The following is a 27,431-nucleotide window of genomic DNA, read 5'->3' as shown; positions in this document are numbered from 1 at the left end:
ATTTTAAGGACATTTAGTTTTTCACATTTTCACAATCAAGTATTTTATTATAAAATAAAAATCTAAGGGCCAAACATAATAGATTTTATATTGTAAAGCTACAACTCTTCTGCTGTAACTACATTTATTGCAGAACAATACACATCAGCTTATTGACGTCAACTGACTCTTTCAGAAAGCTGCTCAATAGAGTGACCTTGGCTCCCAAGAAAATTCTCATCATAATAAGCAAATCAGTAATAACTTTAACTATATATACAGCTACAATGGAAGTATTCAACTTGGCTGCAAGTAAGGGGATATAGCTGTTTAAAAGGTGTTGAGGCAAAGAACCTCTAAGCAACAAAAGACACAGGGAACTGAACAGGCCCTAATACTATTAGGGTAGTAAAATCATAGAATGATTTTTTTTTATTTTTGCATTAACTAACATTTAATCCAGTTATATGTTTAAAGGGTAACTATAACTGTGTCACCGACAGGATACGCATTAAAACTGACGGCAAGTCTGTAGCCTGTTCCTAAACCGAGCTCTCTACAGAATTACAATACAAGTCTATGGGACCTCCAGCAATTCCGTCAACAGTTCGCTTTAGCAGGCTTGCCATCAGTCTGGATGTGTATTCTGTCATCTGAACCATAAATACTCTTTAAGGTATACCAGGGAACACTTTTTCGGAACTAAAAGTTTTCTTTGTTGAAAATGAAGTGTACACCTCTAGGGTCGGCACTGGAGTTGGCGATGGACAGTTTGCTTAGGGTCTCTGCAAGGCTTTCCGGTCCACAGAGGAAAACGCCAATCCTTGAGCTAAAAGAGACAGTAAAAAATATTTGAAATATATAGTAAATACTACTTAAGAGCTTATTTACAGCTTTAAAACATATACTATTTTTGAATCCACCACCAATAAAAGAAAAATGCTGGAACTGCTTCCAATCCCATAAACTATTCTCAGGTGTCCACACTCAGAGTCGACTTATTAGCGTTTGTGCATATATTAGACATGCAAAAGATGAACTTCATATATCACTTCCTTCTTCCAAATAAAAGCTGCAACACTCACCAGCCTCATGTAAGGTCATTCTTTTTAAATGCAAAGCAATGTCCATTTTACTAATCTTAGGAGATTAGATACAAAAAGTTGATGTCTTGAATCCTATAATCTGCATAGATTACCACAATTCAGACTGGTGAGTGACTGTTTGTTCCAATAACTTGTCCAAAGGGTTGTATGTGGTATTGCAAGCTCTGCCCTATTCACTTAAATAGATCTTATAAGAAACCAGCACCCATGACTGTTTCTGAAAGAAAGCTACCATGTTTATCTAGTCCTGTACAACCCCTTTAAGTAACACATTTGTCTTGCGCAACTGGACACTGCCGATCTTAACCCATGACACACCTTGCATGTGCACTTCCAATGGTTTTGAATTCGTTTTCCCAGTTTGGTCTTCCATACAAAGTCTTTTGTTTCAGGCCAGTAATCACATCCTTTTCTTGGTCATGGTGTAAAGAAAAAGCTGTGGCCTGGTAAAGCAAATTACAAGTAAGGGACATAAAACTATAAAGAGCAGAGGTTACACAAATACCTGAAATAACAAGTGCTACTGTATAGCTATGACAGATGTGCTAAGACCCTGTTAGTATAAGTATGCATTTGTTTCAGGACCCTGTTGTATGCAGTAGTACAGGTCTGCATAATTGGATTTAACAGAAAACCTCTCTTACCTGAGTCTCATCCCAGCCAGTGAGATAGATGTTGTAGCTGAGGAAATCTGCATTATTCCGTTCTTGCATTTGATTCTCCAATGATTGTAGCAAATCTGCAAACCACTCAAATGCTTGTGTTTCGCGGCACAGCCAATAGAAATAGATCTGAGACATGGAGAGAAAATAGCGAGATAGAGATAGTCCTATATGCTAAATACAAACTGGTTTAAATGCGTAAAAGTGTGACAAAAAAAAACTTGCACGATAACTTTATTGCAAAGAAAGGATTTTTACACTCCAACAGAGCCACATGAGATATTAGTTTTGTCCTATTATGAATATTATTTCTATAAATTATGCATGGTTCTGTTCTGCTTACATTCACAGGGGCATAAAGTATCGTGCAACACTGGTTTTGTGCCTTACAGTAATAACTGGGGCTGTAATACAAAGCACATCATAGTCTAATTTGCTATGCCACTAAATATTAATACAAGTCGACTAATGGAGGGGAAGTTCTGAGTCCTAGTTCTAACAATTAGGAGCAGCCATAACAGAAGGGAACTTTTCAAGTGACCCTAGATATGCCCATCATTTCTAATAGTGTCATTCATGGTACAGAAGTGCAGATGCATACAGTTAAAAGAGAGAAAGCATTTAGCGGAAACATTTCTCATTGAGAATAAGGGGATAAGAGCATGGATTGGGAAGTAAGTATTTATGTCCCTTTGTGAATACACATGCTTTTTTTATGTTTAGTATTTAAAGAGTGCCTGTCATTAAAATAACTTTTTATGTGTCATCAGACATGTCAAAAGTTATTGATCACTGTTGAGACCCACTGTGATCAGGAGATCCTGTGCTGTAGCCAGGAATAGACCACAGTAGCAGTGCCATTTATTCCCGAGCCGTATCTCCGTAAAAGCTGATTCTGACAATCATGATCGTTGTGTGAACATAGCCTTTTAATGGGTGTCACTTTACTACTACTACTACTATTACTACTCCACTCTATGCATTGTCTGTTGCACATAGTGGAAGGGGCATGCTAGCCTTGCTGCAATGTGTACATGCAGTGGCACTCAGGCTAACAAGCACTAAAGAGAGACAAAAGAGGACTTTTTGTAAGCATTATTATTTGGCACACTTTTTGAAAGCTTGTTCATGTCTTGTGTTTTATGTACAAGTAAAATCATCTTTATCTGCTAAATAAAAATGCAATTGCTACATGTAAATTTTATGCTTAAATGGCTAGCAGTTATCAAGCCTGGATATGTCAAAAATGTCATTTACTTCTTGATTGTATAACTATGGGGAGATCTTTTTTCTTCAATAACTAAAGTGCTGGTTTAAATGTATATATTGCATAATAAAAGTGTGATATATACTACAGAAAGACTAAAGATACTTACCTTTTTAAGCCTTAAGGTTGATGCATTATTGCAATACTTATACCAGACCGATTTCAGGACAGAAGCAAATGGAGTGACTCCAATGCCTGCTCCAACCAGCATAGCCACTTCATAGCTAAAAACATCCTCACTCGCTGTTCCAAAGGGACCATCTACAGAAATTCTTATGGGAGTGTAACACAAAAGAACCCATCAGTACACATAAGTACAACTCTAGACAAGATAATATATACATTCAGAATGTTATTTTATACATCACAATTTGCTGCTAACATATAGCAAGTTCTAGCAGCACTAGACAAATATATATACAGCAGGGACTAGTCTCACCAAACTAAACCCAGGGACATATAATAATCCAATAGAAGCAATATGGAGACAGAACTTCTGAGAAAATCTTCAGTTTAAGCACACCAGTACAACTGGCTATGTATGTAGCCTCAAGCAGTGAGCACTATAAAGAACATGCGTTAAGGATGTACCTTTGTTTTATTTGTCTCTTTTGATAAATCTCCTTCTTTTATTCCTGGCCAGTGTCAGGGGCATGTCAGTGGCACTGCGGGTGCCCTCCCCGCTCTAACACCCCTCCCATCACCTGACCACCCAGGCATCAGCAGCCCTCCCCACCTAGTCAGAGAGTGATGGGCAGGCGCTGTTCAGTCAGTGTCTGGCACTCCTTCCTATCTTCTGCAGGGGGCTGCAAGACCTACTGTACATGAGGCTACACTGCCTGGCTAGCATTAGGCCTGTCAGTGTAGGTGAACGTACAGTAGATCTTAGAGGCCGCAGCAGAAGATGAAGAGGAAGGAGCGTCAGGCATGGACTGATCAGTGCTTGTCCATCACTCAGTGAGGAATTGGAAGGGCTGGTAATGCAGCAAGGGGAAGGGTGGTTGTAGCAGAGCAGAGTGGGCACCAGCGGGGTCACTGACATGCCTCTTTGACACTGTCCAGGAATATAAGAAGGTTTTTTGTTTTGTTTTTTGCAAAAGTGACAAAATAGACAAAATGAAACAAATGTACATCCTTAATGCATGTCCTATTACTTTACCGGCAGTTTCCTGCTGTAATTTTCCCTTTAAAACATGGAACTCTGAGGCTGTTTTTGTAGCTAAAACTGCCCTTATTATAAAAGCGCTGTATAACTTATTTTTTCAATAGAGAGAGAGCAATTTGCAGTATTCACTAAGCACAAACTTGCTCATGCACACGTCCATACGACAAATCCATGCTCTGCAGATATAGTGCTCAGAGTTATATATGCAGTGTAACTTAGCTAGATATAAATGTTTATGTATGTTTTTTTTTTTTTTTACAGCTGATCTAAAATGCTGCAAAAATAAAGAAATATTGCATGTAAAGGTGTCAAGCTAGTTGTATAATTACTTAGGTAATTTCCAAGCATCCTGAAATTCAGTTTTGTCACAACCACAAACTTTGGCCAAGCCCTCGGTCCAGTCCCCAACTATACGAATGTGAATGCTGAAGAAGTCTTCCTCAGGGGCAGAAGTCAAGGTGAATGGATGCCACTCAAAGCTGGATACTGCAGGACACTGGACAAAGACATATTGCCCAACTTCCATTTTAAAACCTTTCTTTTTCATTTGCAACTCGTATGTTTTGAAAGGATGTGTAACAACCTGATGGTAGAAGGAATCAAGAAGATATTTAGGTTGTGTCTTATTGGAAACCATGAATGTTTCATCTGCTACATGGACAGACACATATATAGTTCTACCTTTGTGATAACAACTTTTTGCTGGGATCTCCAGAATCGGATGAGCCTTTCAATGACATATAGGGCCATAGGTGCTACAACCCATTTCCAGGTCTAGTTGAGAAAAAAAAAATACTTTATAGAGTACGTTTACATATTTAAAAAAAAAAAATCTAACAATGTATTTATTTCGGATAAATAGTATAATCATTGTTAAATGTCACAATTTTTCCTGGTGCACTGACGGAACGCACGGGGCAGAGTTGTGCCCTGACCGCTCCTCCTCCTAGTATTTATCTGGTGAGGTTGCCTCTATAATACTAGATAGGTTTATGTTTACAACACATTGAGCTATTTTATTGTCATTACTTGCACTGTGACACCTTATTCATTTGTATATGTGTATATGTTATTCATTGCATTATTGTGCAGGACCTTGCCACTATATGTAAGACCATTGATGTTCATGTAGAAAGGCTTTTGAGGGTGGGTTTACGTATAATGGAATTACAGTGGATTTCAGACTGCAAGTTCACAGTGAAATCCACTGTGATTCCGGTACTGTCAGTTTGAATAGGATTACATACTTGTAGCAGAATTTTCATCCTGCTGTGCGTATGTAAACACCACTCTCCTTAACCCCAGTGAATACTTTACCGGTCCGAGTTCCCACTAACTTCTGTGGCTCCTGGCTCCCTGAGGCCCTGCTCAACCAATCAGTGGCTGTGGCAGGACAGTGGGATTTCGCTGCAAACTCGCATCGTGAAATCCGCTACAGTTCCCTTATGTGTGAACATGGGCTTAAAGGAGAAGTACGGCAAAAATTTTTATTAAAGTATTTGCCCTAAAAGTTATACAAATTACCATTATACATTTATTACAGAAAATGCTTATAAAGTGCTTTTTTCCCTGCACTTACTACTGCATCAAGGTATCAATTCCCAGATAAAATGGTGATGTCACGACTCCCAGAGCTGTGCGGGCTGTGGCTGCTCGAGAGGATGATGGCAGAGGGATGCTCAGTGTCCCTCCAGTGCCATGTGTCCCTCAGTGTCTCCCTGCCATCATCCTCTCCAGCAGCCACAGCCCGCACAGCTCTGGAAGTCAGGTCGTGACATCACCATATTATCCAGGAAGTGAAGCCTTGATGCAGTAGTAAGTGCAGGGAAAAAAGCACTTTATAAGCATTTCCTGTAATAAGTGTATATTGGTGACTTGTATAACTTTTGAGGGGCAATACAATACTTTAATAAAAATTTTCGCCGGACTTCTCCTTTAATGCATTGCATTGCTTGGATGTGTGGCTGTGAGATGGGGATGGACCTTTTCCCCCGCTCCTGTCTTTCCTTTTTATATACAGACTGTTTTTAGTATGTGTTTTCTCAATAAAAATTATTTTCAGCTACTCAATCTGCATACTCTCTATATCTTTCTCTGGCTTTTTTCTGAAATTACTACATGTGAACAAAGCCTAGAATTGAACACATGGGGGGAATAAATAAAATCTGTGAAAATAGACTGGTTTTAATAATAGCATTCTATGACAGCTCAGCTTTTTTTTTTATTTTAGTAAAGCTGTTATTGGTCACTATGGGCAAAACCAGGTGTTTTTTGTTTTCACATTTTTTATTTCTTGCATTCTCTATAGAGCTATGTTCAGACAGTAAAATAAAAGCAAAATATGGCCGTATTTTCAATATAATATTGTGCTCCACTGAAATCAGTGGGAAATCGGCCGGCAGTGCACACACCATACAGAACAACGTCCATAATTCATTACGACCATAAAAATAATGAACGTGCTTGTTACTCACGACCTGTTTTTGCAAAATACTGCAGGTTTTTTTTTACCTGTTTACACATTTTTACTCAAAATTACAGACTTTTTTTGTATTATTTTACTATGTGTGAACATAGCCTAAATATACATGTGGAGATGCAGTTACATAAAGTTCCAATGCAACTGGTAAGTGTAGATAAACCGTTAGAAAAGACTATACCACTGGTTCATTTCCTTCAAATTGTGGAATTGGACACGGTGCAGGACCACAATGTGTAAAATTATCTCTACAGTATTCTGGTTTATGATCCTTTAGACTGTCTGGAGTCTGACCTCGCACTATTTTCCTGCAACACAAAAAGAAATATAAATGATTACAAAATATAATGGCTCAGTTACCCCTAGCAACCAATCAGATTCCACTTTTCATTTTCCTAAGAATGTGTGAGGAATGAAAGGAGGAATCTGATTGGTTGCTAGGGGCAACTTAGACAATTCTACTCTACACCAGTTTTATAAATTTCCCCCATAATCCCAACTTGCTGCCTCAAATGCCAGTTTATTCCTGTCCTTTTTACTTTAGAGTACTTAAAGGTAACCGTATCCCAGTTTTCCAGGCGTTCCTTAGGAGGTATCCACCCGCTGCATGGAGCGAGCAGACAGCGGGAATCCGACGCCGATCGTTCTGGTTCTCACGAACCAGAAATCCGAAAAGTCCGCTCATCTCTAATAATTATTCTGCCATTATTCACATGACTGATATGCTTAGTACTATTTAGTTAGCATATGATGCATTAAACAGGAGTGTAAGGGATCCTAAACTAGTATATGAAAGGTACTGTATGTGAGCAGAATTTTAAATTGATGTATAATAGAGAAATTAGTAAAAGATTATAAATCAGAAAACCCCTTCATGTTGCCAAACCACACAGAAATTGCAGCAATGACAGTAACAAATGTATACATGTTAAAGAGAACAATGCACAAAAGAGCTATACCTGGAATGCATAACCAGTTATCACAAACATATTATTCCACCATTCTACATTAGACTTTAGCTTTTTATAAGGACGACATTTGACATACTCTAGACTCTATCTTTTGGTCACAGTCCTTGGGTACCCCTTTTTATCTGTCTATCTATCTATCATATATCTCCACTGTCTCGACCTAGATTATATACAACAAAGGTCCAAAAGTCCATTATGAACATTATTTCCGGCCTTTGTTTAACAACAATGGTTGTTCTTTGTGATCTTTAGTACGTGGTGTGAACATAGCCTAAAGAGAGCCAATCAGCATGATTGTGCTGATTTGGCTCCCAGCTGCACCCTATAGATCTACTATGCAGCTCCTCTATCATACCAGGGGTGTCTACTAGGTTATTTTTGTATTGGGGGAAAAACATTTTTCTTACCCCAGCACATGAGGCCAGGGGAAGGGCGGCAACTAGTCATCTGGGCGGGGAGCCATCCATAACTAGTCACAGCTCTCTACCTGTCAGCACGCTCTTTGGGGATGATTGACAAGCAGAGAGGCCACTAATGGGTATCTCTGCCTGTCAATCATCCCAAAAGAACGAGCTGACTGGCAGAAAGCCAAGTTACAGATGGTTCTCCCCCCAGATGACTAGCTGCCACCCCTTTCCTTGCCTCATGTGCCGGAATAAAAAAAAGTTTTTTCCCCGATATAAAGGTAACTTGGCAGACGTGGCTGTTACTACAACACACTTGGTGAATGTTATTATGCAAAACTGATTTTTCATTATGTAAAGTAATTTAAATAGATAAAATTGTATACAGTAAGATACAGACCCTACTCCGTGGATGACAAGACCAATGAAGAAGATGACAAAGAGATGATGAGTATACCAAAAAACTTCAAAATAAGATCTGCGAATAGTTTTTGTGGATGAAGTTATTATTATAATCAGTGCTAGAGTAATCACTACTCCTGTCAGTCCAGCCAGAAATGTGAACGCCACATGAATTCCTCCTATTGGATTCTGATGGGAAAGAACATGTAACAGTAAATAGTGTGTATTATTATTATATAAAATGCAAATATCTATCAAGCAGGATAAGAACAATGAAAACAGTGCCCCTTGGTATTCATTATTCAATGTAATACAACTAGGAAACAAAATGTATTTAAAACATAAAAACGAAGAACTACTTATAGACTATGTGGGAAATGTGTTAACTTATGCCAGCTTGTTGTGCATTTTATGCAGTGGTCAAAAATGTGCCTCTTTCTGAGGTGTTTATGCCGACCTTACCATTAAATAGTGGGCAGGGCTTTGCATATAAAAGGGCAGGGCCTGTGCACCATGGGGCACTAATCTGATTCTATTGGAGGGAAAAAACTTTTATAATGGGGTGGATTTATTTATATAGATAAAAAATACATTTTTTTACACACTTCTCTTGTATTCGTAAGGGACTTCTATGAGCAATACCATGATTGCTCATGATTAATATATCATGATTGCTGCTGGAGACACGCTGAAGCAGTTGCCAATGCCAGGCAGCCTGGGAGGTCTCGTAGAGACATTGGGCAGCACTTACATCAGATTGGCTCCCTGTTATCTTGCTGCGGGAAACTGATCCACACCACTGAACACCATTGCAGGTAGGTTAAGCCCATTTAAATGCCACTGTCAGTTTTGACAGCACCATCTAAATAATTAAATAGCCAGCTTTTCCAGGGCTGAGGTATTAGCCTTTTTGTTAACGTGTAAAGAAGGCTCAAGTGCCCAGGGGGCTTTCCCCTGCATGGCAGGAACCCAGGTATAGCCTGTCCATCTCTTCTTATTGACCACCTCTGTGCCCACTGTCAATCAAAGGTGGAATAGGTGTATGCAAGGGGGAATGGAAGTGGTGAATACCAGGAGATGGGCTGGCTAACCATGGTCACTTGAACCGCATTAACGTATAAAAAGGTTTATATCTCCATGCTAACAACTCAACTATGGAGTTGAGTGAAAAGGTTCCTGATGAGAAGTGCTCTCTAGCCAGGCCATTATCCACACCTCTTCGTTCCTGTTGGCAGGTCGTCTTTAATAAAGCAAATATTACAGGAAAAAGTAAATAAAGAAGACTATGCTTATATAGTACATCTGCACAATCAAACCCTTGTCCTTTGATGACTAGAATCATTAAAATGACACTGGTTTTCCCCTAGTTTCACTTCACTATTTTGCCCTTACATTGCAGACTTCTGGCTGGTTTATTTAGTCATGTTTGTCTTTCTTACTTCTGCTTTGTAACTAAACAATACTTAATCTGGCCCATGAACTAGAGATGGTGTAAAGGGCAAGGTCACCTGCTGGAGGTGCTGAGAGAATCTGGGTAACTCCGGTTGGTGAATATAGATATGCATATATTTCAGGTATCAGTATGTACCCTTTACCTTTCTGAAGCACTATTGTGGAATACAGGTGTAATGCACAGGACTAAACTGTGGGAAAAGTTAAAACCACAGGAACAAAACCACGTAAATAGGTGAAAGTAGTTTCTGGCAGTGAATAAATTAGTATTTGAAGGCAGCAATGGTGAATTCTGAGCTCCTTGACTTCTATTAGCTTTTTATTTTTATAAATACTCATATAAAGAATTCTGGCAGCACTTACACATTTTATTAAATACTGAGTCATGTGATAGAAAGCTACATAACCCTGAGTACAGAATCTCTATCTCTAGCCTATACTTTTACTGACCTCTTGTAGAGTAATATCTGAAACATGATAGAACGCTTTCAAGCACAGTTTTCTGGTATGCAAAAGTTGTGAATTCAGTACTCTGCCCCTCCCCATAGGTTTCTATGCACTTTTCACTTTGAGCCAATAGAATGTAGGCAAGGCACTCTAAAGATATGCCAGATTTATCAAACAGCATGATAAACTTTGTTAAAGAGAAACTAACAGCACGTTAGAAGACCCTAAACCACTGTTATGTCTCTATAGGGCCAGGGATGCTGAGAATAAAACTGGTTGTCTTACCTTCATCATCAGTGACATTGTTGTTAAATCCTGCATACTATTAATATGTAAATTAGGCAGCTCAAGACTACAACCTTTAGTGTACCAATCTGCCCATCCACCCAACCCACCCCTCTTAATGAAGTGTTTATGAGTAGTGTCTGGAGTGATGTCACTGCAGGGTGCCACCTCAATATTAATGAGAAGGCAACAGGAAGGCGGGCTGGATTGGTGCCCTGAATGTTGTAGTCTCCCCCCCCCCCCGACGCACTGAACCGCCTAATTTACATGTTTATAAAATGGAGGACTACAGGAAAACAGTACTGAGGGTGAAGGCAAGACAACTACCTTATTCTCAGCATCTGTGGCCTCATGAGGCTTCTATATGTATGTTCTTGGCCGCGGCGGCGGGGGCGATCGGAGCAGCGGGCGGCGGGCGCGCGGGGGGGGGGGGGGCGATCGGGGCGGCGGCGGGGGTGGTGAACAGAGCAGCGGCGGGGGTGGCGATCGAGCCGGCGCAGGGGGCTGCGGATGAGCGGGGGGCCGGACTTTGGGCGGCAGGCGGCGGGACTTTCGCGCAACGACTGTTTACACGTAACGATCGGCAAATTTGTTGCGAACGACGAACGATGATTTAAGAACAAGTTAAAAGATCAAAATGAACGATTTCCCGCTCGTCGTGCGATCGTTCGCTGCGTTTACACGTACGATTATCGTTCAAATTCGATCGTTATTGTGCAAATTCGCAAGATAATCGCTCCGTGTAAACCCAGCATTAGGGTCCATTAAGACAGAAAGATTATCTGACAGATTATCTGCCAAAGATTTGAAGCCAAAGCCAGGAATGGATTTGGAAAGAGGAAAAATCTCAGGCTTTCCTTACGACCTGATCTCTGTTTATCGTCTGTTTCTGGTTTTGGCTTTAAATCTTTGGCAGATAATCTATCAGATAATCTTTCTGTCTAAATGGACCCTAATGCTGGGTTTACACAGAGAGATTATCGGGTGAATTTTCGCGATAACGATCGAATTCGAACAATAATCGTACGTGTAAACGCGGCGAACGATCGGTAAATCGTTCATTTTGATCTTTTACAGGTTCTTAAATCGTCGTTCGTCATTCGCAAAAAATTCGGCGATCATTCCGTGTAAACAGTCGTTCACTGATTTTCCCCATGTGTGAGGTAGGCTTAAGCGATCGCAAAACGAATTTTCTGTACGATATATCGTACAGTCTAAACGCTGATTGTTATTAAAAAAAAAAATCGTTACTTTAAAATCGTTAATCGTACGATCGGGCGAATTATCGCTCCGTGTAAACTCAGCATTATGCTGCGTTTACACAGACAGATTTATCTGACAGATTTTTTAAACCAAACCAGGGAATGGATTAGAAAAGAGGAGAAATCTCAGTGTTTCCTTTATAACCTGTTCTCTGTTTATAGTCTGTTCCTGGTTTTGGCTTCCAAGATCTGTCAGATAAATCTGTCTGTGTAAACGCACCATTATGCTGCGTTTACACGTAACGATTATCATGCGAATTTGCGCAATAACGATCAAATTCGAACGATAATCGTACGTGTAAACGCAGCGAACGATCAAATGACGAACGAGAAATCGTTAATTTTGATCTTTCAACATGTTATCAAATCGTTGTTCTTCGCCGACCGTTCCGTGTAAACAGTCGTCACGCGATAGTCCGGCCGCCCGCTCATCCGCAGCCCCTTGCGCCGGCTCGATCGCCACCCCCGCCGCCGCTGCCGCTCTGATCCCCCCCCCCGCTCCGATCGTCCTCCGCCGCCGCTCCGATTTCCCCCGCTGCGAGCATACGTCTTCCGACATCCCCGGCTCCCATCTTCAGTGCACTGATTGGCTGAAGAGGGGAGCCTGGAATTTCAAACGGCTCCTCTTCAGCCAATCAGTGCTCCTCTTCAGCACTGATTGGCTGAAGAGGAGCCGTTTGAAATTCCCGGCTCCCCTCTTCAGCTAATCAATGCAAGGCAGCACTGATTGGCTGAAGAGGAGCTGTTTGAAATTCCCGGCTCCCCTCTTCAGCCAATCAGTGCTGCCTTGCATTGATTGGCTGAAGAGGGGAGCCGGGAATTTCAAACGGCTCCTCTTCAGCCAATCAGTGCTGCCTTGCATTGATTGGCTGAAGAGGGGAGCCGGGAATTTCAAACGTCTCCTCTTCAGCCAATCAGTGCTGCCTTGCATTCATTGGCTGAAGAAGGGAGCCGGGAATTTCAAACGGCTCCTCTTAGACTGTCTAATCTATGTTTACACTGTCGAATAGACAGTTTTACAAAATCTTGACTATTGTCTTAAAGAATTGCTTGAAGGGAATTACGATACTCACCGGCACTCTTGAACGGACAAAGTTGACATATGTTGTATTCACTCCATCATCAAGGTCAGTCAGCACAGCTTGTATTGTACCATTTTCTGCCTCAACTCGAGCATCTACCAGTCTCTCCACATTAAACAAATGTGCCACCGTGTGAATAGCTATTGCAAAATATTGAAAAACGACATTAAACACAAAATGTAAAAAGTCAAAGGAATTTCCCAGCAGAGATCAGCAAATTAGACTCTATTTTATTGAACTGGGGTCGGCCCACCTCCTGTGCTTCAGGCCGGGCTGGTGCTTGGAAATTGACTGGTACCGTGCATGGGAACCGAGCTGCAGCTCAAAAAAAGGACAGTGGCCCTGGCATCCCCATCCCAGCGCTGGTCTCTTCTTGGTAAAAACAGAAAAGCGATGTACCGCTGGTACATTCGCTTTAATGACATATCATTGGGACAAGCCACATATATTTTTAAACCCAGCCTTACTGCTCAGAAAATGCCCTGGCATATAATTACATGTTTGTTTCCTAATCCAATTTATTCTGAGAACTATAGTACTTCTGTGGAAAACCACATCCTAGTTCTACATCGTAAGAACTATAGTTCTCACTACTGCAGTTTTATTCCTAAGACTGCTTCTATGAAAAACCACATCCTAGATCTACATGTAAAAACTCCAACAAAACCATGACCAGGTAGGGCACGCTGCTGACAAAATCTGGGATTGTTGCATGTATTGTGTGAATGGGACTTTTCACTGCAGAAGCAAATGCTGTAAGTTACTGCATTAATCAAAAAAGCCAAAGAGTGAGCACCAAAAAAAGCTAATAAAAGTGAAGAGAAGTAAAGTGTCAGGAATGTGCAGTAACCTGGTGTGAACTGGGCCTGGTTTTTGCTTTTGTGTGACACAACCGATTGCTTCTCAGCATCCAGCAATGCAGGAGTTACTCAGAGCTCTGCAAGACTTGTTTACTGCAGCTGAGCAAGTCTTTTGACTGACTTGTTCCTCTGCCTGTCCGGAACCTGGAGGATCAGAGCGTCGGTCCAATGGGGATCCGGACCGGGCTCTTGATCCTCATAAAAGAAAGCTGGGCCAGTCTTTCAGCGCTGGCTATTAAGGCTATTAAGGTTCATACCCTGATCCCTGTCTATTCCTGCGATCCCCATACCTAATCCCTCTGCTCGATTTATCTGTTATCTGACCTCCCACCTGACCTTTGACTATCCGACTGTTTACTGATTTTGTACTGCGTTGCCCATTTGGTTTGGACCTTGGCTTGTTTGACTCTCCCTTTGTGTTTGTTTGTCTGTCTCGTTCTGTGTTACACCTATACCAGAGCAGGGAGCACCTTTGTGGTTATCTGTGGCTACCTAGGGCCATTTGAGGCATGTAGGTAGGGACAGTAGGTGGGCTTAGCTGGAGGGCTCACTGTCGTGTCTTGTCCCTACCTCCCCGGTCCTGATATTTTTTTTTATATTTAGATTGATATATAACACATGAACAATTTATCTTCTATAAACCCTGTGGAAATGTTTTATGTCTTACAAATTTGATATCGTTTGAATAACATTAACAAATATATATTTATTTTTTTAAATATAGCATTTAATTATATATATATATATTTATTTATTTATTTATTTATTTATTTATTTTTCTCATACTAACCTGTATGTACAGCAATCATCCAAGCAACCATTTTGTGAAAGGTAAGGTTTCTGTCAAGCTGTCTTCTTAGACTTCTCCCACAACACTGGAAAGAAAGAAATGTTTACAATGTGGATAACCTATTAATAATGTTAATAATGTCTTCCTGTACAACCGTAATTCCCAAAAAGTTGGCTCGGTGTGTAAAATGTAAATAAAAGCAAATCTGATAGAACCGTATTTTTTTGACATTAGAAGAAAGAAGACATTTTCGATAATAAAAGTGAGACCATTTAGAACTTGGCAGCAACGCATCTTGAAAAAGTTGGGACAGGACCATGTCTATCATAGTATAACATCCCTTCTTCTTTTTCACAACAGTCTAAACATCTGTGAAGTGAAGAGACCAATTGCAGAAGTTTGGGGAGAAAAATATCATATTCTTGTCTGGTTTAGACTTTTAGTTGCTCAACAGTCCCAGGTTTTCTTTGCTGTATTTTCTTTTTTTTTTTTTGGACACGCCAAATGTTTTCTATTGGTGAAAGGAAAGGTCTATGGGCAGCACTGGGATTTTTCTTTTGTAAAACCATGCTTTTGTGATAGATGCAGTGTGTAGTTTAGCATTGTCTTGCTGAAATATGCAAGGCCTTCTCTGAAAGAAGCATCTGGATGGGAGCATATGTTGGTTTGTACTACTCAGCATTGATAGGGCCTTTCCAGATGTGTAAGTGGCCAACTCCATAGGCACTAAAGCCACCCTATACCATTAGGCTCTAAAACAGTGTGCTGGTAACAAGTTGGATAATCTCTCTCCTCTTGTGTCTGCAGGACATTGCATCTGTGGTTTTTAAAAAGAAACCACAGAAAAGTTTTCCATTTTGCCTCAGTAAATTTTAAATGAGCTTTTCCCCGAGCAGTGGTGTTTCTGGATTGCATTGACATACAGTATGGGTTTTTCTTTGCATGATACAGCTTGCATCTGTGGATTGCACAGCTAACTGTGTTCACAGACTTCTGACACCAGATTTCCTGAAGTGTTCCTGAGCCCATGCAGTGACATTTAGTACAGAATTATGCCTATTATTTGTTAATGCAAAGGCAGGGCTGTAGATCACAGGAACCCAATATGGGCCCTTGTGCACAGAGTTTTTTCTAGATCCTCTGAATCCTTGGATGACATTATGTACAATACTCTAGATGGCGGGATATTGACTCTTTGCAATTTTTCATTGAGGAACATTTTTTTCAATTGTTCCACAATTCTTAGACCCAATTTTAGTGAACCTTTGCCCATCTGTGCTGCTAAGAGATGCCGCTTCTCTAACATGCTGTTTTTATACCCAATCATGTGATATAGTTGCAATTACTTCTCCAACAGTTTTTTATGAGTTCATGTTACTTTTTTAGCCTCTTGTTTTAGCCATTGTTTTTGCTGCCAACAGGTTCTAAATAAGTTTTTTTTTTTCCTGACACAGTAAAATATCTCAATTTCAGCTCCTGATATGTGTCCTGTATTCTATTGTGAATAAAATATAGGTTTAATCATTGCATTGTGATTTTATTTACACAGACCCAGTCTTTTTCTGGAATTGGGTTGCATTTACAATGGGACATACCTGCAGTCACTTTATGTGGAAATAGGGAGATAAATGACATGGTATTTTTTGATCACTGAATAATTTGCAGTTGTGGAAAAAGCACCTGGGTTTTTGTGAGCAGTCTGAGATGTTTCCCATTGAAGTCTGTTGGGTATGGATTTTATGTGAAAATATGCTGGTTTTAATATGATCATAGCATCTTGCATAGATTATGCATGCAAATCATGTGAATATACGCTAAGACTACATTCACACATCCGTAGGGCTGTTCGTAGCCATGGACATGTAGCTGAGGATTTTGGATGTGCATCCATAGCTGTTTACAATGCATGGACCTATTTATTACATGGATCATGACTCTGTAACACGAACAGAGCCATTCTAATGGGTCCATAGTCCATAACTAGACATTGTTAAATTTATTGTAGTTGACAACACTTTCACAACATACCTATATTTTCAGGTCCATATATTGGCTATAATTGCAGATCTGCAGTTGCAAATAGTATTGATCTCTTTGATTTCTTGATTTTGTGCTTATGCAATCAACAGTTTTTGTCATGGTTCCATGCTGGGGATGCAATCCGTACCACAGACAAATAGGAACAATTATTCTACAGTCTGCATGTGCAACACAGACTTGCCAATACAAGTCAATCAGTACTTTCAAATTGTGGACTGAATGCAGATTGAATACATTTTCTGGATGCATTCTACCCTTTTGTTTAAGCCACTATCCTGTTTTTACGGATCCACAAAAATAGATGATTTACAGATGTTACATGGATGCATTGAGGAAGGTTTATTTGTGAAAAACGGATGGTTTTGCAGATCACAAGCACAATACAGTGACGTGAAGGAGGCTTCAATGACATATTAAAAGATCACTGTGTCTTAGGCTAGGACCACACTGCATTTTTTGCTGTCCATTTAACGTATCTATTTTATGAAAAAAGAATGCAAAAGCAGATGGTAAAAAAATATAACACGGATGCAATTTTATGTAACTGATGGTGTTATACATTGTGTGAACATAGCCTTGCTGTGCAGCACACTACAAATATATGTACCTGACCGCAAAAAAATCTCCAATACCTAACAAAAAAAAAAAAACTACATGGAATTGTCAAGCTTATAAAGTAGATTACTTTTAATTTTTACACTATTTAAATTAGAGAAATAGAACATAAATCATTTTACATAAATCAAAAGAGGAAGTAACAAGAATAGAAACAAGCTACAGTATCTAATCTGCCAGCAATATGTTATAAAGCAGGAGCTGCTAAACAGATTGATAAATAGTTTTATGTGAAAAATTCAGTATAACTGTCATTATAACTTTCAAAACCTAAATCAACAGGAGACGTGATATAAAGCAAGTTTGCAATTTACATTCATTAATTTTTTTTAGTCATCATGCTGTAAAAAAAAAAGTTATACTGAAAGAGTAGTAGATACCTGGAACAAACTTCCAGCAGAGGTAGTTGGTAAATTTACAATAACAGAATTTAAACACGCCTGGGATAAACCTACATCTATCCTAAGATAATAAGAAAGAAAATACTAAAAGGGCAGACTAGATGGACAAAGTGGTCTTTTTCTGCCAACAATTTTCTATGTTTCTATACTTCCTTGAAATCCAGGTCCAGTCTCCTGAATGCAGCTTTTGATTCTGGTGCTGGCTTAAAAAAATAAACTAAACACATGAAGTCCCAGCCAGTACAGAGAGTCACGGCTCAATGTGTCCATCAATCACATGACTGCCTTCTCTGTGAGCATGCATATGACCATGACTTTCTGTGTTTGGTCTCTTTTTATTTAACCGACACAAGACTAAAAAGCTGCCTTCAGGAGACAACCTGCATACAGGTAAGTATAGCTTTGCTTTAAAACATGGTAACAAAAAAATATATATAATGTACATTGCAAATGTGCTTTATTTCACATCCCCTAATGATTTCTATTCAGAAAATTATAGCAGTGGTCATACTTAAAAGATCTAAGCCTCTCCTTATTCTGCATTTAGAACTTCCGTGGGTGGGATTACTCAGTGACTGTAGCCTCCGTATGCATACCTATACAGGGAAGACTGTCAACCGGAGATTGACTCCTCTTACTGAACTTTTTACCCTCGAATGAGCAGAGGTTCTGATCACTAAGCAAGGGTATAACTATAGGCTAATTTTTTATATTATATTTTTTCTTGTTTAGTCTTACTTTATATTTCATATTAATTTGAACCTATTGGGGGACATTTATGAAAGGTACGCCAGAGGCGTATGCCAGGGAAAAGGTGCAGATTTGCCCCTTTTCCTTGGCGTACGCCTCCCATATGCCCGGCTCGCCCGATGGGCGGGCGGGCTGGCGGAGTGTGATAAGGCGGGGAAGAGGCGTGGCCTCCTCCCGCGCCTCATTTATTATGATTTACGCCTGCTCACAGCCGTAAATCATGGTGCAAATCTACACCTGCTATAAGCATAGGAATAGAGCGATTTTAAGGAACATATATTTGTTAACAATAGTTTGAATTTTTTACAAGCCATCACATAAAATAAAAGTTCTACATGTTACATATCGTTGTAATCATAACAACTCGAGGAACATATATAACAAGTCAGTTTTACCCCAGGGCGAATGGCGTAAATACAAGTACCCCCCAAATAAAAGAAAAAAATTTGGGGGGCTTTTTTTTTTCAATTTCACCACACATTGAATTTTTTCCTGGTTATTCAGTGTACTTTATGCAAAAATTTAGCCTCTCATTGCAAAGTTAAATTAGTGGAGGAAAAATAAGGGCTCATGTGGGTTTCTAGGTGGAAGAACGCAAGTGCTATGGCCTTTTAAGCACAAGGAGGAGAAAAACAGAAGTGCAAAAATTCTAATCGGCCTGGTCCTCTAAGGGTAAAACATGCCTGGGATAAACATATATCTATCCTAAGATAATAAGAAGGAAAATACTAAAAGGGCAGAGTAGATGGACCCAGTGGTCTTTTTCTGCCGACAATCTTCTATGTTTCTATGAGTAGATGCTGAGCGTCTGTGTATTGCTCAATTCAACTATCCGTGATGTACGGCCCTTAAGCCGACTGTGTATAACAGACTGAATTGACTGTATATTGTGGGAATCAACATGCTACTGTAGTGACATAGCTGTATCAGTTCAGCAGCAAGGATCTTTAGCTGTTATGGAGCTCACTGCATCATTATAAATTATGATGCAATGAGTTACATAAGAGCTGAACAGTTTACGACCCATATATTACATGCATTATGTGAATGCAGCCTGAGCTAAGTGTGCTGATTAAGGCTCATTTTGCAAATCAGTATAGTATATGGATCCATAACTGCAGACAGTATAGTACCCATTACTTTCTATGGACCCTTCTACACATTCGTAGTGGCTACAGATCCATAAAAGGGTCGTGATCCACCCATTTCAATTAATGGGTCCATGCAGCCAATGGTTATGGATACATATCCCTCATCCTGTCAGTAGTTGCAGGTCCGCATTTCCGGACAGGATTACTGATTAATAAATCGGGCCTTAGGAAAGCTTGTACTTCCACATTTTGCCCAGCAGAGTTTACTACATATTAGATACTTTGTAACCATTGCAGTAGCAGATTATAATAAGTCAGTTTCGGGCGGTAGCCCAGGGCCTTGAGCTCCTGGGGGGCCCATGGCCACCCAAAAAGACTTATACTTTCAGTAGTATATTGTTTCCTGGCTACAGTTCTTCCATGATTGGCAAAAAAAATTGCTGCTTTTTTACCACAATTTTGCACAAATCACGGCATCATGACATTATCTATCCTGTGCTATGAACACCACACTGGTGCTGCAATAGTTACAGTGGGGTTGGGGGCCAAGGCTTGGTGAACAGCCCGGGGCCTATGGTAAAGTTAAACCGCCCCTGAACCATTGGCCATTTGGCTTTGTTCACAGCTGCCAAATGGAATCTGTGATGCCTTACAGAGTAGCTGTTTACAGTCTCCAGTATTCATAAATGGCAACCAAATATTGCATGGCTCCTGCTTGAGTGTTTTTGTGTTTTGAGAGAGATTACATAGAGCTATAGGGAAAGAGGAGAATAACCATCAATTTATGGCAGAACAATGTAAAACCGTTGAATCGGATGTTTTCCAGCATTTTAGGACATCAGTATCGCTATGCTCTTACCGCACTGGATCCACGCAGAAATGAAAGTAGATTCCGACATACTGGGAGAAGGATAAGGAGGCAATTAAAGTTCAGACAGGCAGCTGGTGCTCTGGCCCAGGCTAGAGCAGACTGAAATTTAAAAAAATGATATGCATGTGAAAATAGTGTACATGAATTTACATAGACATAATTTGTTTGGGAGTGTCCTCTCAATAAGACTACATTCACACATGTTTTCAGGTCTCTGTTTGGCTGTACATCATGGGAAAAAAAGGGACAGTACTATGTTCCCAGTGGACCAACTGAGGGACATTTACTGAGGAGTCTAATGTGTGCAACTATTCTAATGTGGGTTGGTGTTTATTTTGCTACAATATATTGTGTGTGCTTTATGGAAGTAAAACAGTCGCAAATAAATTCTCCTGGTAGTGATCAGACATAAGCCTGCACCAGTTTGTGCGAGTTTTTGCAAATTCTGGATTATGCAGATTTTTGGGTGAATATTCAAAACAGGCAGATTTTTTTTTTTTTTTTTTTTTATGTGAGATCTAAAAAATATTCAAATACTGGTTCATAAATAAATCTTACACCAAAAATCCAATTATTCCCCTAAAAATTGGTGCAAAGCCCTTCATAAATTTCTCCCATTGACCTTAATGAGCTGACCGTAGTTAAAGTCAATGGGCACAACGGGCTGCACTTTTATAAACTGGGGTATGGGGACACAGGAAAGTAAAAAAAAAACTTGTAGAATAATGGCATGAAGTAAGAAATGGTGGATGTAAAACATATCTTTCATTGCATGCCTTTACATTATTTCTAGAAAATACCATTTGCTGCTGTAGGGTGGTCTTAACTAGTGATGAATAAATTTACAGTATTAACAAAGTGAATTGCTTTGTTAGCTTATCAGCCGTCTGCCTTTGAACTCTGGCTTTTCTTATGGTAGCACTGTGAAGCTTTTAAATAGTGGTAAGAAATACGTAATATTGATTTCTATAAATTACACCATTTCTGCGAAGTTATCATGGAAACATTTTCATAAATATAACTCAACCAAAAGTATACAGTGTGGAAAATAAGTATGTGATACACTGACAATTTAGCAAGTTTTCCCTACTACAAAGAATGGAGAGGTGTGCCATTTTTATTTTAGGTACACTTCAACTAAAAAAAATCTAGCAAATCACATGTTTTGATTTTTAAATAACAATTTAGCTTTTATTGCATGAAATAAGGCCCCATTCACACGTCCGTGTCAGTTTTTACTGTCAGGAAATCCTGATCAGGAGGCCTCAAATGTCATCAGGAAAGTATAAGGATTTCCTGACAGTAATCCGTTTTTACCTTCAGGAAACCACCAGGAAACCATCAGGAAAAGCCTTCAGGATTTCCTGATCAGAAGAAAAAATAGGACATGATGGGAGATGTAGTTCTGCAAACTGGATGATCACAGGCTGCAGAACTACAACTCCCATCATACCTGACAGTAGGGCATGATGGGAGTTGTACTGCTGCAACCTGGATGGCCACGGACTGCAGAAGCACAACTCCCATCATGACCTGACAGTAGGGCATAATGGGAGTTGTACTTCTGCAAACTGGATGGCCACAGGCTGCAGAACTAACACTTCCATCATGACCTGACAGTAGGGCATGATGGGAGTTGTACTTCTGCAAACTGGATGGCCACAGGCTGCAGAAGTACAACTCCCATCATGACCTGACAGTAGGGCATGATGGGAGTTGTACTTCTGCAAACTGGATGGCCACAGGCTGCAGAAGTACAACTCCCATCATGACCTGACAGTAGGGCATGATGGGAGTTGTACTTCTGCAACCTAGATGACCACAGGCTGCAGAAGTACAACTCCCATCTGTAGGACATGGTGGGAAACTTGGGAGGGTGATCTCGCCTGTCCGGACTTGAGGTCGGCGCTGCAGGTCCGGGGGGCCAGATTCGGCGATTGCCGATGCTGTCCTGGATCGGGGGGGTGGGGGCGCCTGTACCTGAGGTCGCCAGTGTCGCTGCTGCTCAGGTTAGGGGGGTGGGGGGTGGGGGGATGTGCCGCTCAAGCTCTGCCGGGGGGGGCTGTGCCGCTGAAGATCCGGCGGGGGGTGGCTGTGGCGCTGCAGGTCCGGTGGGCCAGATTCGCCAATGCTGCTCCGGATCGGGGGGTGGTGGCGTTGGTGCCGCTGCTGCTGAGGTACTGGGGGGGGTGCCGCTGAAGCTCCGCCGGGGGGATGGGGCGCTGAAGGTCTGGGTACGGAGGGGGGAGTGCTTCTGAAGGTCTGGGACGGGGGAGATGGGGTGCCACTGAAGGTCCAGGGTGGGTGTGGGGTGCCGCTGAAGGTCCGGGGGGGGCACGATGATCGGGCGGCGTGCCGGCTGCAGGGCAGAGAGCTGTGCTGAGAGGCTCTCAACCATTCCGGAATCCCGGGCACTTTCCTGATGTACATCAGGAAAGTGCCCGTGATTCCGGCGCTCCCATAGACTTCTATGGGGGCGTTTGGGCCGGAATTCCGGACAAAAATAGGACATGTCCTATTTATTCCGGATCTATTTTCCGGAATGGACACCCTTCCGGAAAAATCCGGAAGGGTGTCCGTGACCGGACACTGAGCCCAGTCTGGTGAGGCGTGAACTAATCTATTTTTTCTCCTTTTTGCCTGTGCTGCTATATCATATTCCGTGACCAATTAAAGTCTATGGGTCCGGAAATCCGGATGGTTTTTACGGACATGTGAAGGGGGCCTAAGTATTTGATCCCCTACCATTAAGCAAGAATTCTGGCTCTCACAGACCTGTTAGTTTTTCCTTAGGGTAGCTTCACACATACCGTATTGCAGCAGATTTTATGGTGCGGATCCACAGAGTATCCGCAGCAGAACCGCAGCAGATTTGGATCTAAATAACTGAACGCAGCATCAAATCTGCTGCGGATCTGCTGCAGATATGCTGCGGATACTGTATATGTGAACACACCCTTAAGGAGACCTCCTACTCTGCATTCATTTCTAGAGATGAGAGAACCGGGTTCGGGTTCGAGTCCATCCGAACCCGAACGGTCGGCATTTGATTAGCGGTGGCTGCTGAACTTGGATAAAGCTCTAAGGTTGTCTGGAAAACATGGATACAACCAATGACTATATCCATGTTTTTCACATAGCCTTAGGGCTTTATCCAACTTCAGCAGCCACCGCTAATCAAATGCCGACCGATCGGGTTCGCATGGACTCGAGCATGCTCCAGGTTCGCTCATCTCTATTCATTTCCTATATAAATTGCACCTGTTTGTACTGGTTACATTTATAAAACCACCTGTCCACACACTCTCCACCATGGCAAAACCTCTCCACCATGGCCAAAACCAAAGAGCTATCTAGGAACACCGGAGACACAACTGTAGACCTGCACAAGGCTGGGATGGGCTATAGGACAATTGTTAACACATAGAAGAAACACAAGATGACTGTGAATTTTCCTCTATCTGGGCTACAAGCAAAATATCTCCTTGTTAGGTAAAGATGATTGTAAAAGAGAAAGAATCAGCCCAGAACTACTTAGAAGGACCTGCTCAATGACCTGCAGAGAGCTGAGACCACAGTATCAAAGATTACAATTACCAACAGAATTCTGCAGGACATGCAAGGTCTTCCTGCTCTTGCCCGAACATGAAATTCACATTTCACCATCTGGATGATCCAGAGGAGACATAGGAGAAGGTCAGAAAAAAATAAAATAGAACTTTTTGGTATTAACTTCACTCAGGCTGTGTCCGGAAGAAGAAAAAGGATAAGTAAAACCCCAAGAATACAATCCCAACCATGATGGTTAACAATGACAATGACCTGAAACACATAGCCAGGACAATTAAGGTGTAACACTGTAAGAAGCATTTCAAGGTCCTGGGGTGGCCTAGCCAGTCTCCAGACCTGAACCAAATAGAAAATTTTGGAGGAAGCTAAATCTTAAAGGGGTTGGCCACTTTATAGTAAAATAGGTCAGTACAAAGTATTAGTAAGTGTACTCACTGTATATACTGACAGCAGCTCCCTGTGTACCTCATAGAGCTAAAATCAGACTCCCCTTCACCAGGCTGAGCTGCCCTGCTCTGTTTTGTTTCTGTCCATAAAATGGCTGACATGGAGGAGCATGTGACCATGCCCTGTCCCTTGTGTCCTCCATAGACATATACAGGCTCAGTGGTGGATACTGGGGGGCGGGGCCTGGTCACATGGTCCTCCATGTCGGGCATCTTATGGAACAAAACTCCACAGAGCAGGGCAGCCCAGCCTGGAGGAGGGGAGTCTGATTTTAGCTCTATGAGGTACAGAGGGAGCTGCTGTCAGTATATACAGTGAGTACACTTACTAATACTGTACACTGAACTATTTTACTATAAAGTGGCCAACCCCTTTAATGTTGCCCAGCAACAGCCTCAAAACCTGAACGATCTGTATGGAGGTGTGGGACAAAATCCCTGCTGCAGTGTGTGCAAACTGTTTTTATATTATATCAAATACGTATTCCAACTTATACTTATGCAATAAAATGCAAAATAACTATTTGAAAATCAAACATTGTGGTTTTCTAGATTTTTTTTTAAATAAATACTGTCTCTTGCAGTTGAAGTGTACCTAAGATAAAAATTACAGACATTCTTTGTAGGTGGAAAAACTTTCAAAATTGGCAGTGTATCAAATACTTATTTTTCCCACTGTATGTGGATACATTACAGTTAACAAGAACATGAGAAGAGAAACTAAAGATACTTACACCATAAAGCTCTCTGGAGTATATATACCTTTCGCCATATTCATAGATACTGAAGGCATTCCAAAAAAGATATGCATTTATTCCTAACCATGCCAACTGAAAAATAATAACAATATTTATGAGAAATATTATGCATTTATTTTTTTATTTTCAAAACATTTTTATTTGTCAGACAGTAGTAGAACTCAGAACGGAAATATTGGGGGACATTTACTAAGGAGTCTACTGTGTGTGACTATTCTAATGAGGATTGGTTAATATTTTGTTTCAATATCTTGTGACTGATTTATTAAAATGTAGCACTGCCATAGTGAATGTATCTAAGTAAAAAGTCACACAAAAAGTCCAAAAAATGCAATAATTGCTCAAGCATATTCACCTGGAACTGACCAAACGTAGGCCTGCACCTGTATGTGCGAGTTTTTAAAAAGTTGCAAATGATAAATTGTGCCCTAATCTCGGATTATGCAAACTTTTGGGCGAATGCTCAAAACAGGCAGATTAGAAAAAAGACACATCTTAAAAATATTCACCTGTCCAATACTGGTTCATAAATAGAACTTAAAATAAAAATGGGTGAAAAGTTTAATTATTCACCTAAAAATAGGTGCAAAGCCCTTAATAAATGCCCCCATTGTGTTTTATAATCAAGGTCAGTTGTATGGCTAAAGCCTTTAGTGGCTCTTTCCAGGAAAGGGGGCAAATGGTCGATCTGTTGTAGTCAGCTGTTGCCTGATTACCACAACTAACATGCATAGTTTGGGCACTGCTATAAAAGCACAGTTGGGCTATGTTCCCACTACGTTTTTTCCTCTCTGTTTGTGAACAGAAAAAATTATGTCTGTCATTTTGAGGTTAAAATGACAGATGTCATTTTGCTGGTTGGCCGCCCATCAGTGCAATGACAGCTGCTGGAACATTATTCTAGTTTAGGTTAGCTGATTGGCCTTTGGGGATATCTCAAATTGAAAAGCCCATTGAATTTAATAATAAAAACTGTGAAAGAATGGAGAAAAAAGGAAAACTGCATTTGAACAACAAAAAAATAACCGGTGTCTGCAAAAGACGTCCGTAAATAATTGTCATGATCATTATTTTGACGTCCGTGCAGAGAATGTCTGTCATTCTATTGACTTCAATGCATTGCATTGGAGTTATTTACATCGCTGAAATAACGGAAATCTTTTTAAACAGAAAAGGCAGACACCTTTTTTTCGTTTTTTGACGTTGTGTGACCATAGCCTCAATGTCACTATCAAATACAGTAGGTCGGAGCCCTTTGACAGACTTACAACACTATATGGATGTATCTACATAAGTAAAAGAAACCCACCCATAACAGATCAGTGCTTATAGATCACATTATAACATATGCAGCATACATGAACACAAAATAATGCACTTTAGATATTGAGAATTTGGATTTTTGTAATATTTCCGATAAAACAATGTTGCCACTTTTACGAGGCAATGCATCTTCATGTTAGAAAAAGAACCATAATCATGACATTATATTATCCTATTAGTTCTTATTTAAAAAAAAGCCTTCACCAACAACTAAACAAGGGCCTGTCTACACAGGTAAAAACCCATTTTACCTTTGAGGTTTTTCAATATAAAATATGTACAAAAACACATTATCAATTTTTTTCTACATAAAAAAATACGAGGTCACTTTCCCCAGTGATTCTGCTTTGAAACTCCACTTAAAATCAAAGATTTGCCGGTATGAACTTATTGCCTTAAAGCTATTTATTTGTGAAATTAAAACCTATTTCATGTATTTGTTGCTTTGAAGTTAACAAATACTTATTTGATATTTCCTAACTTTGAACTCGGACTACAGTGAGACATTTGGTTGTAAGACCTCTCTCTCTACAGAGAGTAAGAAGCAATTTGGAAGAAATATGCCACTATGAAGAAAAAGTAGCTATTACTAGAAATCTCATTGCATAGTAAATAAAGGGAAAGTGCTGGCAATTCACTTGGTGTTGTTCAGGGCATTTCCATGCAGCATAATACATTGTGACAAAAACAAAAATCATAAGCTAAAAAAAAAATTGTAGTTGCATTTAAGCTGTTTGCAATAAGGTTACATTTGCAAATGATTCCAGTTTGAGGATTTTTTCTTATTTTATACAAAATATTCTGTAGATTTCTTATAACAACGTAGTATAATAAAAAAAATTTGTACAGGTGGAGAGGATTTTGTCTACTTACAATTACAATGATGGAAAGCCCTTCATTGACCACCCAGTTGCTCATCTTCGCACAGAGTCTCACTACGTCCTCAAGCTGGA

At 40.4% G+C, this 27,431-nt stretch overlaps 1 protein-coding gene across 1 annotated transcript; it reads right to left on the bottom strand.

The window, feature by feature from the left end:
• On the bottom strand, window positions 1-27,431 carry CYBB (cytochrome b-245 beta chain). Its single transcript, XM_069972407.1, has 13 exons — window positions 27,352-27,431; window positions 25,132-25,227; window positions 20,370-20,480; window positions 14,614-14,698; window positions 12,955-13,103; window positions 8,434-8,624; window positions 6,840-6,966; window positions 4,861-4,953; window positions 4,509-4,762; window positions 3,124-3,286; window positions 1,730-1,876; window positions 1,404-1,528; window positions 1-808 (listed from the first exon to the last, which is right to left on the bottom strand). The coding sequence occupies exons 1-13, from the start codon at window positions 27,394-27,396 to the stop codon at window positions 682-684; spliced, it is 1,713 nt and encodes a 570-aa protein (XP_069828508.1). The 5' UTR covers window positions 27,397-27,431; the 3' UTR covers window positions 1-681.

The sequence above is a fragment of the Dendropsophus ebraccatus genome, chromosome 5 (assembly GCF_027789765.1).
Source record: "Dendropsophus ebraccatus isolate aDenEbr1 chromosome 5, aDenEbr1.pat, whole genome shotgun sequence".
NCBI lineage: Eukaryota > Metazoa > Chordata > Amphibia > Anura > Hylidae > Dendropsophus > Dendropsophus ebraccatus.
This window is presented reverse-complemented; position numbering and strand designations above follow the sequence as displayed.